Here is a 13,107-nt window from a genome sequence, read left to right on the forward strand (position 1 = left end):
TACTGATCATACTTAATATAAACATTGTTTTGACGCAATTCAAAATTAAACCAATTCTAAACCTAGAATAGACATGCACTCACTGATAAATGATTATCACACGTAAACATATAAAAAAAGGAAGAGATAGGAGGAAACGAAAAACAAAAATAAAGGATTGGAAAACAAAAGGGGAATTAGTCACTTTAGTCCTTGAATGGGGAACGATTCAATTTAGTCCCTGAATGCAGATAATATGCAAAACAGTCCCTGCATGGTCAATTTAAGGGACTAAAGTGACTAACGAAGTCTACATTCAGGGACTAAATTGACTAACGGAGTCTGCATTCAGGGACTAAATTGACTAACAAAGTCTACATTCAGGGACTATTTTGCAATTTATCTGCATTCAGGGACTAAATTGACGAATCGTTCCCCATTCAGGGACTAAAGTGGCTAATTCCCCGAAAACAAAATAAGGAAGAGAGAGAAGAGGGACAAAAAGAAAGCAACCCCGATTCCTATTTTACAGCAAAATGATAGTATGATTCTTAGCGCATGACTTAGCTAACAGTAGACCAATTCCTACGACACTTTCACGTTATTAAGGAAGAAAGAAAGCAACATAACCAAACCTTTTACTCATTATTTTTTTCTTCCATTTGGTCATGATGACCCATCGTACTAAACTCGCCCAACTCGTTCCTTTAACTTGTTCACTCCTCCAGTTCTCACCAAACTCTGCCTTCAGCTGTGGCAGAGAACAGTCACCGGCAACGGGAAAGGAAGTGCCTGAGACGTCAATTGTTATCCCCACAATCGTATCAAAAACCGCCAACTACGTTGGAGAACAGTCACCGGCAACAGAGCGGCGGCGAGTGGAGCTACCAAAGGAGCTTTCGAAATATGTGATGGAATTGTCATGTGAGTCTACCGCAAAGGGTGGTGTTTGTGACATCTACCTCGTTGGCGTCGGTCATTGCACAAAGGTAAATTCCTATTTTTTGTTCTTTTTATTACTAACATGTGATTTAAAAAATATTATTATTAAAGGAGATCTTGTTTTGAACTATATTGCAGGAATCAAGAATACAAGTTGAATCTATCGTCAAATTGTTGAAACCAGACGTGGGTTTTTCTTTTTGAAATTCAAGTTTTCCCTTCCTTATTTTCCTTTGTACATTTTCATTTTATCAATGATGAAACCTTATGGTTGGCTTTTGATCATTGCAGACTGTTTTCATGGAATTGTGTGAAAATCGGGCGAAAGTCCTTTTTGCCTATGAGGTTTTTACTCTTGAATTCATATTTAAGATTATGCAATCATTATATCATTATTATTATTCATTATATCATTATTATTATCTCTCTTATGATATCAATAATTGTAAGAATAATCATCATCTTAATATATATATATCATCATCATCTTAATATATATCATAGGGATATATAGAGTTATATCGAGTTAATATATATCATAGGGATATATAGAGTTATATCGAGTAAAATACACTCACCTTCCCACAAATGAGTAATCATCATCTTAATATATATCATCATCATCTTAATATATATCATAGGGATATGGATATAATATATATCATCATCATCTTGATATATATCATAGGGATATATAGAGTTATATCGAGTTAATATATATCATAGGGATATATAGAGTTATATCGAGTAAAATACACTCACCTTCCCTATATCGAGTTAATATATATCATAGGGATATATAGAGTTATATCGAGTAAAATACACTCACCTTCCCACAAATGAGTAAGTATTATACTATCCTTCCCTTTAGATTCAAAACACAGTCCCCTCCCTTACTAGTTATCATAGGGATATATAGAGTTATATCGAGTAAAATACACTCACCTTCCCATAAATGAGTAAGTATTATACTATCCTTCCCTTTAGATTCAAAACACAGTCCCCTCCCTTACTAGTTGCTAGGGATAGTGTCAAGAATCTTAGAAATTGTGGATGGCCCTAACACAACCCCACAAAACCGGCTTGTGAGGTGAGGATTGCCCTCACTTATAAACACATTGTCAGGCGATCACCTATCCAATGTGGGACTCTTAACAAGGAATTCGTCCAGAAACTCCATCAAGATGAGAATAGAGTCCATCCAGGAAAACATACGAATTCATCTTCATCTTGTATAACTTGACATCTTTCAAGAACTACATCGTACGATTCTCAATAACATCAAATTCCTGACAAAGCTTTTGAAGTTTATGAAAAGAGGCAATGAACATAATATATCTCGAAGTATAATTGATATTCCTTAGATGCATCTTGACTTACGAAGTATGTTTTCTAGGCGGTTTCCGGTATCTCCTTAGTATGGACAAAGATCTTACATCTTTGGTCATGGCATCCAAAACCTAAGATTTGATCACACAGTTATCGTCTTTCCATTTTTCATATTCTTTGTCTTTTTGAGCATCCTTTTTTCTAGAAATGAAGCTCCATCGTTTTATGCCTTTAATCTTGTTCTATGCATCTAACGAATTAAGAAAGGAAACTTTCTTTATCTTGTGCAAATGAACGGCCAAATCATAGTGAGTTAAAAATGTGTTTCTTTATCTGATTAATGTCCAAATCAAAGGGCAAATCATGCTTTCTTTATCTAATTTTACTTGGTGGAATAAGTTACCTCATTGTGTTAGGGAAGCTTTCTTTGATAAGCATCTGAGTCTTCGTTGCTTATGTTACTTTTTTTAGGGTTAATTGTTGAAATTGACCTTATAGTATACACGAAGTCTAAAAAATGATATTGTAAAATAAAAAACACATATCCTGACAATGTAATTTGAGATTCTTATTATTTTTTACCATCTAATATAAGCGAAGACAAAAAATTCGATTTAGAAATTTAATTTTTTAATGATTGTTTCCATGCATGTTTAGGACAAATGATTGTTGGGGCCTGGGGGTGCTCCAAATGATTGTTGTTTTACCAAGGTGTTAACATAGTTAAGATGTCAATAAAACATAATGATTCCTCTACAAAAAAAAATTTTTAAAAAAGTGACATTGGTAGTATTTATGATTTGTTAAAAAAAAATTTGACAAGAAGAAACTTATTGCATTTCATTCATAATAATAGTAGAGATACAAGATGAAATCCTAATATGAATATGGAAACTAGCATGACGCAAAGCCGCTCTAGCAAAGCTATGAGCGACTTTGTTGGCTCGTCTATGAATGAACCTAACATCAGAGGTTACTAAATTAGAAGCTAACAGACATTTACGATCATTAATTACTGCGCTAAAATTAGAGACGCCACTTTTACTGCCATAAAGACTGTCTACCACAGTTTTGGAGTCAAGCTCAAAGTTCACAATACCTAGTTGCAGATCGCGAACCCAGTACATTGCTGATAATAAACCCAAAGCCTCACCCAAATCCACATCAAGGAGCGGAGTCATCCATTCAGTCTTGGCTAAAACAAAGCGACCTTCATCATCTCGAATGCAAACACCAATACTGACCCGATTCCGAGCCTGAGAGAAGGACGCATCAACATTACAAGTAAACCTGCCAGGACTTGGTTTAATCCACTTAAAATCATTCGGGCTATCAGGATTTTGAGGGATAGGATGCCGAGTAGTCTGAGCATTCCTCCAGCTAGTAAGAAGTGAACCTGCACAAGCACAAATAGCTTGAGCTGTTTCAGTAATATTGTTCCATGCCTTACTGTTTCGATGCTTCCATATACTCCAGAGGGTCACACTGAAAATTTGTTTTTGTTGCTGATCCAGGTGTTGTAGGATAACAAACACATTGGTTGGAAAGCTGACATCAATATCAAAAACAGCCATCAAAGGGCTCCATAAGCCAATACGTTGCCAACAAAGCATACTTTTACTACACAGAAAGAACAGATGAGTACTATCCTCACCAAAATCATCACACATTGCACACCTATCAGTACACTGAACTCCTTTTGATTGCAACCGGATTCTTGTGGGCAAGCAATTACGACAAGCTCGCCAAAGGAAATTCTTAACTTTCGGGGGCAATTTTAAACTCCAGATACAATTCCAGTTACCCAGCACACGGTGTTGTACAACTGCCACGTCATGATTCAGAATATCCTTATAAGCACTTTTAACTGAATAAGTACCATCCCTCTTGAACTTCCAAACAGGTACATCATGAGTTACCGAAGGAAGTAACGGAGTATTAAAAATATTTCTACCAGTAACATTGTCAAAAAAAAAGCATTAATTAGCTCCATATTACAATATTTTTCGGGTGTAACCAACAAGTCAGAAACAGTGATAGCTGGCCACTCCAAGTGATGATTAGTTGATGGTAAAATTTGTGCAAGATTACTGATCCAAGGATGATCCCAAACTGGTATGTGTTCACTTGTACCTATACTCCACTGAAAACCGCATTGAATCACATCTTTAGCACTCCAAATACTACGCCAAACATAACTAGGATTATGGCCTATACTAGCTCCAAAATAGTCACTTCGAGGAAAATATTTAGCTTTGAGTAAACGAGTGATTAGAGACTCTGGAGAAGAAACCAACTTCCAAGCCTGTTTACCAACCATAGCCATATTAAACGCTTTAAGGTCCTTAACTCCCATACCTCCAAACACCTTTGGAACTGAAAGACGTTCCCAAGGTAGCCAGTGCAATCCTCGTGAATTTGCTGAATTATGACCCCACCAAAAGGAGTTTAACATTTTTTCTATCTCATTAATGAGAGATCCCAGAAGAAGGAAAATACTCATCAGATAGGAAGGAATAGATTGCAAAACAGACTTAATGAGAGTCTCCCTTCCTACCTGCGAGAGACATCTACTACTCCAGGAGTTTATTTTATTCCAGATACGATCCTTAATAAATTTAAAAGTTGTATGTTTGCTACGGCCAATCATAGATGGTAACCCAAGATATTTACCTGTACCCAACACTTGACGAACACCGAGAGTAGTAACAATGAGATTCTTTAAATCATCTGGAGTATTGCGACTACAAAATAATTCTGACTTCTGGAGATTAATGGCTTACTTCGAAGCTTCTTCATAAGTAGTCAAAATATTTTTCATACAAACAGCCTCACGTTCACAAGCTCTAAAGAAAAGAAAACAATCGTCTGCAAAGAGAAGGTGAGAAATAACTGGTGCATTTGTGCATATCAAAGTACCTCTAATATTATTGCAACGTTCAGCTTCACGAATAAGGGAGGAAAGGCCTTCAGCACAAATGATGAACAAATAAGGTGAGAGAGGGTCCCCCTGACAAAGGCCGCGTACTGGAACAATAGGACCCACCGAAGCTCCATTAACCAAGACCGAGTAATCAATCGTCTCAACACAAAGCATAATCCAGCTAACCCATCGAGATGAGAAACCCGTTTGAATCATGATATCTCGTAGGTAATCCCAATCTAATCTATCATATGATTTACTAATATCCAACCTAAGTGTATCATCTCCACTCTTTCCTTTTGCCTTTGCCTTCATATAGTGAACAATTTCAATAGCCACCATTGCAATATCTAAGATAGATCGACCTGGGACAAAAGTTGACTGATTAATAGAGATACATTTATCGAGCACCTGTTTGAGCCTATTAGCAAGCACCTTGGCTACAATTTTATACACAACATTACAGAGAGAAATAGGCCGTCAATCCTTCATTGAAGTCTGAGAATCACCTTTTGGAATAAGAGTAATATTAGTAGAATTGACATGTGGTGGGAAAGCACCACTTGCTAGCCAATGACAACCTGCCTGATAAACTTCATGACCACAAATGTTCCAAAAATGTTGATAGAAACTTGGGTTAAAGCCATCCGGCCCTGGACATTTATCTGCTTGCATGGAGAAAGTTGCCTGTTTGAACTCCTCTAAAGTGAAATTTGCAGTCAACATATCATTATCATCTCCGGTGATTGAAGTTGGAACCAAATTAATGACACTTGCACGCGAGCTCTGTGATTTTTGAAAGAGATGCATGAAATAATCACACGCAATATGCTTCAGACCATCTTCAGACCGGCATTCAAAACCATGCTCATCTTTAAGATGCTCAATTCTATTCAACTTTCTTCTAGTGCTGGCTGCCGCATGGAAAAACTTCGTATTAAGGTCCCCATCATGATACCAAAATGTCTTAGCACGTTGTTTCCAAAACATATCATCTTTGATCAACAATTTATCCAACCTCTGCCTTAACATGTTGAAATAACTCACATTAGAGGCATCCACATGTGAACGGATAGCTTCAAGCTTACGTTGAGTCTTGCGAATCTCTTGTCTAGTGTTTTAGTTAGTATTCATGCTCCATTTAGATAGATCCACGGCACATTGTTTAAGTTTATTCACAAGAGGACGATCACCATAACCTTGCCATCTTTGAGAAACAAAAGGCCCAAACTCGGGTTCAACAAGCCACACATTCTCAAAGCGAAAGCGACGTTGACCAGAACTAAGCGCAGGCTGCGGCGCACAATCTAGCAAAAGGGGATAGTGGTCCGAGGATGTGGTAGTAATACACTCAAGCTTAGCATTCTGAAATTTATCAAACCAACTATCATTTGCCATAGCTCTATCCAATTTCTCCTCCACAGCGCGAACGGTTCCGAGACTTTTGAACCAAGTGAAAGCATAACCATCCATATGAATATCAGCAAGTCCAGCATCTAAAACAGCTTGCCGGAATCCTTGAATAAGCCACGGTTGACGATCAGACCTTCCCTTCTTTTCATCAGCTGATAGAATATCATTAAAATCACCAATAATACACCAAGGAAGTTGACAAAGATTGGATAATTGCCAAAGTAAATTCCAAGACTCTCTTCTCCTTCCTCCTTCTGGCATACCATAGAATCCAGTTAGCCTCCATCTTCCCCTCAAAGAGTCATTAACCTCCATATCAATATAATTTTGGGAGAAATTCGTGATAGTACAATTAAAGTTCTTTTTCCATAAACATGCCAAACCACCTCCTCTACCAATATGATCAACAGAAAAACAGTAATCAAAAGCCAACATATATTTCAATTCTTCAATTTTATTAGATGTTGTCATTGTTTCAGACAGGATTAATGCATCCGATTTATAGGTCTGAACTAGGTACTTTAAATTAGGAACTGTGCTCGGGCTACCTAAACCCCGACAATTCCAACTAATGACACTCATTTGACAACCCTAGAAACAGGAACCTTAATCCCTAAAACGGAGTAGACCACAAAAGATTGAATGAATTTGGTATGTACGGGAACAAGATGAATATTGTTTATTACTAGATTACCAACCGACCAAAACTATAAGGTTTTTAGAATAGTGAGAAAATCACAACGGTTGCAACAGTGAATGAAACCATGGAATCAAGAAACCCTTGGAACATATCATAAAAGACAAAAGTGTGAATTTGGATATATGGAAATCAATGATGGCTTTATGAAATCAAAGGCAGAAGCGTTTGAATTTGGATATATGGAAATCAATGATGGCTTTATGAAATCAAAGGCAGAAGCATAATCGCACGACAAAGGCATGAAAAAGAACACAAAGACATCAAGGCTTTATGGAAAGCAAAAACACAAACGTTCAGGAAAGCAAAACTTACCGAACGACATCAATACACTCACTACGAGAAGTCAGCGGTGCTAACCCTAGGAGAGAATCGTTAATCGTACCTATAAAAAATACCGTTATATATTTACTTGTTTAAATTTAAATATTAAACATTAGTACCGTATAAATATTTGAATTTGATTTATATTTACTCAGATTGCCATCTACTAACAAATTCTTACGTTTTTGTCACATCATCATAGTATAATTAATTTCTTAATTTATTTCAGATACCCACTGATGAAGATATGAAGCAAAATCAAAGCATCTTTCGTAGGTGGTTAAATGCTAAGGCATGTTTCACTGTCTGACAATCATATTTCTATTCCTATTACATTTTACTAGCATGGACACCCGTGCCAAGCACGGGCTAGAATGTCGTTATATTTGATGGAGGGAATATTGTGATGTATCAGGTGTTACTTAAAATTTTAGATGGAGTTTTGGTTGTATCATTATCACTTGTGTGGTTTCTCTTTATCCAAATTGTCGATCTACATCAATGTAGGCTCCCACAGAAAGCCCAACGGTGGTATCACATCCGGGTTCGACGTTGTGGGGGATCGAGAGTTGTTCTTGGTGGTGGACTACAGACACAAAGATCCTAACACTTAATAGAGAGATGTTAATGTCTCAAGTGTGAGTTAAAATTCCGTATTGTATGCAAGAGTAGATGCGAGAAACATATAAGTGAAATGACTCATATACATAATGCCTTAAGACTTTGAAAGAAGATAGGATGTGAATCTCACTTCTGTGATTGATCTTAGCTTAATGTGATAATACAATCCATTGTAGGATCCTAGCCTAATGTGATGATTTGTTTCGTTATTTTTTGAGTGCCATTTGTTTAATTTTTCATCTTAAATTTTAGTTTTTGAATGTGATTAGCTTTCATGCACAAAAAAAAAAAAAAACCTTTGTCATTTCAAATTCCTTCACTTATGGTATTTCATGGGATCTTGCAATCGAAAAATGTATATGTATGATGAGTTGACAAAATACATATTCGTTAGACATTTTAAATAGATGTACATATTTTCAATAAATCTAATATTTTGGTAGCATAATTGCCCAGTAATGTTCAACTTCTTCAACAAATCCATAAAATCACCAGCAATTCATTATGTTTCCTATGCTCTCACGAATAAAACGCACACTCCTTATTTTTTTTCTCTTTTCATTTCTATCAAGTTCAAATTCATTTTTAATCTTCTCTTCTTTTATAATTTACTTTATCTCTTCTCATGAAAGAAAGAAACAAACACCCCTCTATGAAACTGCCGCCAACCCACTTTTTTTTACCATGTCGGCTCTGTTTGGTAAGCCACCAAATGAGCTTATAGCTTATAAGCTCGTTTGACAAAAAAAGCTCTGTTTGGTAACGATCTTTTACCACGAGCTTATAGCTTATTTCACGAATTTCCACGAGCTTATAAGCTATTTTTCAGAAGCTACTTCAAGTAGCGTTCGAGCTTATAGCTTATAGCTTTTCATGTTTTATTCCATTTATACCCTTACCACTTTAACTAAAACCCATGTTTACCCTTAATAATTAATTTATTATAATTTAAAACAAATTTTTTTTATCCTTCGTTTATACGTGTTTTACCCATGCTTCCTTTATAGCTTCGTTTAATTTAAACCCATGCTTATAGCTTCGCTTATAGCTTTTTACCCATGTTTTTTTTATCCTATTTCCATTTATACGTTTTTTTTTTGTTTTATCCTTCGTTCTTTTTAACAAATTTTTTTAATCATATGAATTGATTATTTTTTATTTTATTCTTAAAATAAATTTGTAAACTTTAGTTTTTTTTATTAATGTATAATAACTGGAAACTGAATCGAAATAAATTGAAAATAAATTTTTACCGAAAAACAATAATTTAATAATATATAAACATTTATTAAATTTAAAATATTTAAATTATCAAATATCTTAAATATTAATTTATAGTAGTATAAATTTTATATGAATTAATAATGTCCTTTTATGTAATTTTACATTTATCAGCTAGTTCAACCGCTATTTTTACCAAACACTTTAATTAGCTTATCAACTATAAGCTATCAGCTAAAAGCTATCAGCTAGCTTATCAGCTAAAAGCTATCAGCTAGCTTATCAGCTAGCTTATAAGCTATCCGCTATTTTTACCAAACAGAGCCGTCGTGTCTCTGACCTTATGTGATATCTCACCAGATCACATACATAATAGTCTCACACTTAAGGGAGAGATGTTTATGTTTCATATGTGAGTTAAACTTGTGTGCAATAATATACATTGAGTAGCATATAAGCAAGAAGAACAATATACCTAATGTCTTAAGATTTTAAGCAAAGATGTGATGTCAATCTCACTTGTGGAGTTTCTCATAGTCAAATGTGATGGTCCAACCCATTGTAGACTCCCTCAGAACTCTAAACATTATAGTGAGTTACACTTGTGTGCAATAATATACATTGAGCAACGTATAAGCGAGAAGAACAATATACCTAATGTCTTAAGATTTTACGCGAAGATGTGCTGTCAATATCACTTGTGGAGTTTCTCATAGTCAAATGTGATGGTCCAACCCATTGTAGACTCCCTCAGAACTCTAAGCATTAAATTTTTTTTTTTTTTAGTTTTTGAATTCATTTGTTTAACTTTTTATATCAAGTATAAGTTTTTGGATGTCATTTGCTTTCATGCAATTTTTTTATCCAATCAATATTATATCAAATACCTCCATATTTGGTCTTTGGGTGAACGAACATGCGAATGGAAAAATACAAAAGTGTTATGCTGAATTGAAAAAGTACATGATTATTAAACATTTTATAAAGATGTGGCGTTTTTTTAACCGAGTCTATTTTTTGGTGAAATATTTACTCTTAAATTTCCAACACTTTTTAACTGACCCATAAAATTGTCAGTAAGTCGCTATATTTCCGATACTTCCATGGACAAAACACACACTATTTTTTTCCCTTATCATTTCTTTCATGTTCAAATTTCTTTTCATATTCTAATTTAATTTTATTGTTGCTAAATTTATTTCTCTCGTTTCATGAAAGATGGGAACACAAACTTCCCTCTGCAAAAACACCATTAATCCATTTTTTTTAACCATGGTGTGCCTTCGCCTAACCTTATTTGACTATCAACAAATTACAGACGCATTGAGTCTCACACTTTAGAGATATATGTTCATGTGTAAATTGTGACTTAAAGTTCCACATTATTGGATGCCAAAGTAGACGTTGAGAAACATATAAGTAAGATGACCAATACACCTAATGCCTTAAGGTTTTGGATAATGATGTGATGTCAATCACAATTGTGTGGTTTCACTTAGCCTAATGTGATAGTCCAACCTACTGAAGACACCCTTAGAACTCTCAACATTACGATAAACGGTTTCGTTAGTTTTGGGATGCCAATTATTTAATTTTTATATCAAATTTATGTTTTTGGGTGTTGTTCACTTTCGTGCAATATTTTTTAATCAATCTCTAAGATATTGAATTCCTTATCCTTTGATCTTTGGTGGAATTTAACCATAGATAAACACTTAAGTGTTACGCTGAGTTAACAAAATATGTGCTTAGTAAATTCTTTATATGTTGTTGCGTTTTTTTACCCGAATCTAACTTTTTGGTAAATTAGTTTTTTTAACGCAATCTAACTTTTTGGTAAATTAATTACACAAAAATCTTCAACTCCTTCAACAATTTCATAAAATCACTTGCAACTTACTTCGTTCTTTATAACCTCATGGACAAAATACACAATTCTTATTTTTTTTAACCGGTATCAGTTCTCTCAATCTCAAATTTATTTTTCATCTTCTAATTTCTTTGATCTCTTCTCATGAAATAAAGGAACAAAAACACACTTTTAGTAAATTACCATTAATCTACCTTTTTGATCATGTTGTACATCGGTTTGATCTTATTTGGCTATGTCACGTAATTACGGACACAAAGAATGTCACACTTGAGGGAGATATGTTATCGTGTAAAATAAGAGTTAAAGTTCTACAATGAAAGGAATAGTAGATATTGAATAAGATATAAGTGAGATGACTCACAAACGTGTGCCTAAATAATTTGAGAGAAATTGTGGTGTTGATATCATTTGTCTAGTTTCTTTTAGCCTAATGCAAAGATACAACCCAATGTAGGTTACACTTGCAGTCCCGAAATTATGATGATTTGTTTTGTTAGCTTTTGAATGTCATTTGTTTAATTTTTTTATGTTAAATATTATATTTTGGAAGTCGTTCGCTTTCATGCAATTTTTATTTGTCAAGGCGATAACTTTTTTTATTTAACCTCTATTATTTTAAGTTCCTTCACTTTTAGTCTTTAGTGGGATATGACAAAGGAAAAACGTTTATGTGTTATGCTGAGTTGAAAAATACATGTTTATTGTACATTTTAAATTGATGTGACATTTTTAATGAGTCTAATATTTTTGGTAGAATAATTACTCAGTAATATCCAACTCCTTCAACAAACTCATAAAACTACCCACAACTCACTCGTTTTCCTTGTCATTTCTTTCTAGTTCGAATAATTTTTCTAATTTAATTTCTCTCTTCTCATAAAATAAATGAGAAAAAAAAACACATCTCTATGAAACCACCACCAAGCCACCTTTTTTACCATGTTGTGCCTCTGGCCTTATTTGACTATTTCATCATATCATAGACATAGAGAGTCTCACGTTTAAGGGAGAAATGCTAATTTGTCATGTGTGAGTAAAAATTCTATATTGCCAGCAAGATTTGATATTTATGAACATATAAATGAGATGAGTAATATACATATTGTCTTAAGGTTTTGGATGAAGATGTGGGGTTTCTCATTTTGAAACACAATACCTTGGTATATGTTCCTCATCAATATTATTGGACATCCAACTTTAAATCTTAATTTGTGGTTTGAAATATGCAACTGTTAATATCATTCAAGAACTCAATTGAATACCATTTGCTTTGTAGCTTTTTATTTTGGTCAGATTGACAAACCAAATCAAAGCTAATATTTTTCTTCTCGTTTTCTGGAAACAACGATAGAATAATATTGTTAAAGTGCTCAAATGGGTCCAAAGTTTGAGCAAGTATCCCTCGCTCTTGATTTTTTTGGAGATCTATATATTTTCCAAATTATTTGGATAAACAAAGTCAATAAGGGAACACAATGAATAAGTTTGATCTAACCCACTTGTTTTGGCCTGGGACTACTTTTAAGGTCTCGTGTTTGATTCTCTCTGCTGCCTTCATATCAATTTTAAGGTCTCGTATTTTCTTTTCAAATCCATGTATCAATGCTTCATTGATTTTCAATGGAATATTGAAGGATGAACCGGTTCTACGAACACCTGGAATTAACATGTAAGCTATGACCCTAGGAAAAAATGGTCAAATTGATAATAGATTAGAGCCTCGTAAGTATGTGGATAGCAGTTCAATTTCTGCCTCATGTGTATGGAAAATATTCGGCTGAGATG

At 34.4% G+C, this 13,107-nt stretch overlaps 1 protein-coding gene across 1 annotated transcript; it reads left to right on the forward strand.

Annotated features, from left to right (window-relative positions):
• The first annotated feature begins 461 nt into the window (after window positions 1-461).
• Window positions 462-8,006, forward strand: LOC146929680 (uncharacterized). Its single transcript, XM_085701474.1, has 4 exons — window positions 462-968; window positions 1,060-1,107; window positions 1,213-1,266; window positions 7,837-8,006. Exons 1-4 carry the CDS (start codon window positions 648-650, stop codon window positions 7,915-7,917), a joined length of 504 nt encoding a protein of 167 aa, XP_085557600.1. The 5' UTR covers window positions 462-647; the 3' UTR covers window positions 7,918-8,006.
• Window positions 8,007-13,107: the final 5,101 nt, after the last annotated feature.

Source organism: Medicago sativa, chromosome 4, assembly GCF_051527215.1.
Source record: "Medicago sativa cultivar Bolivia chromosome 4, Bolivia_mono, whole genome shotgun sequence".
In the NCBI taxonomy this organism is placed as follows: Eukaryota; Viridiplantae; Streptophyta; class Magnoliopsida; order Fabales; family Fabaceae; genus Medicago; species Medicago sativa.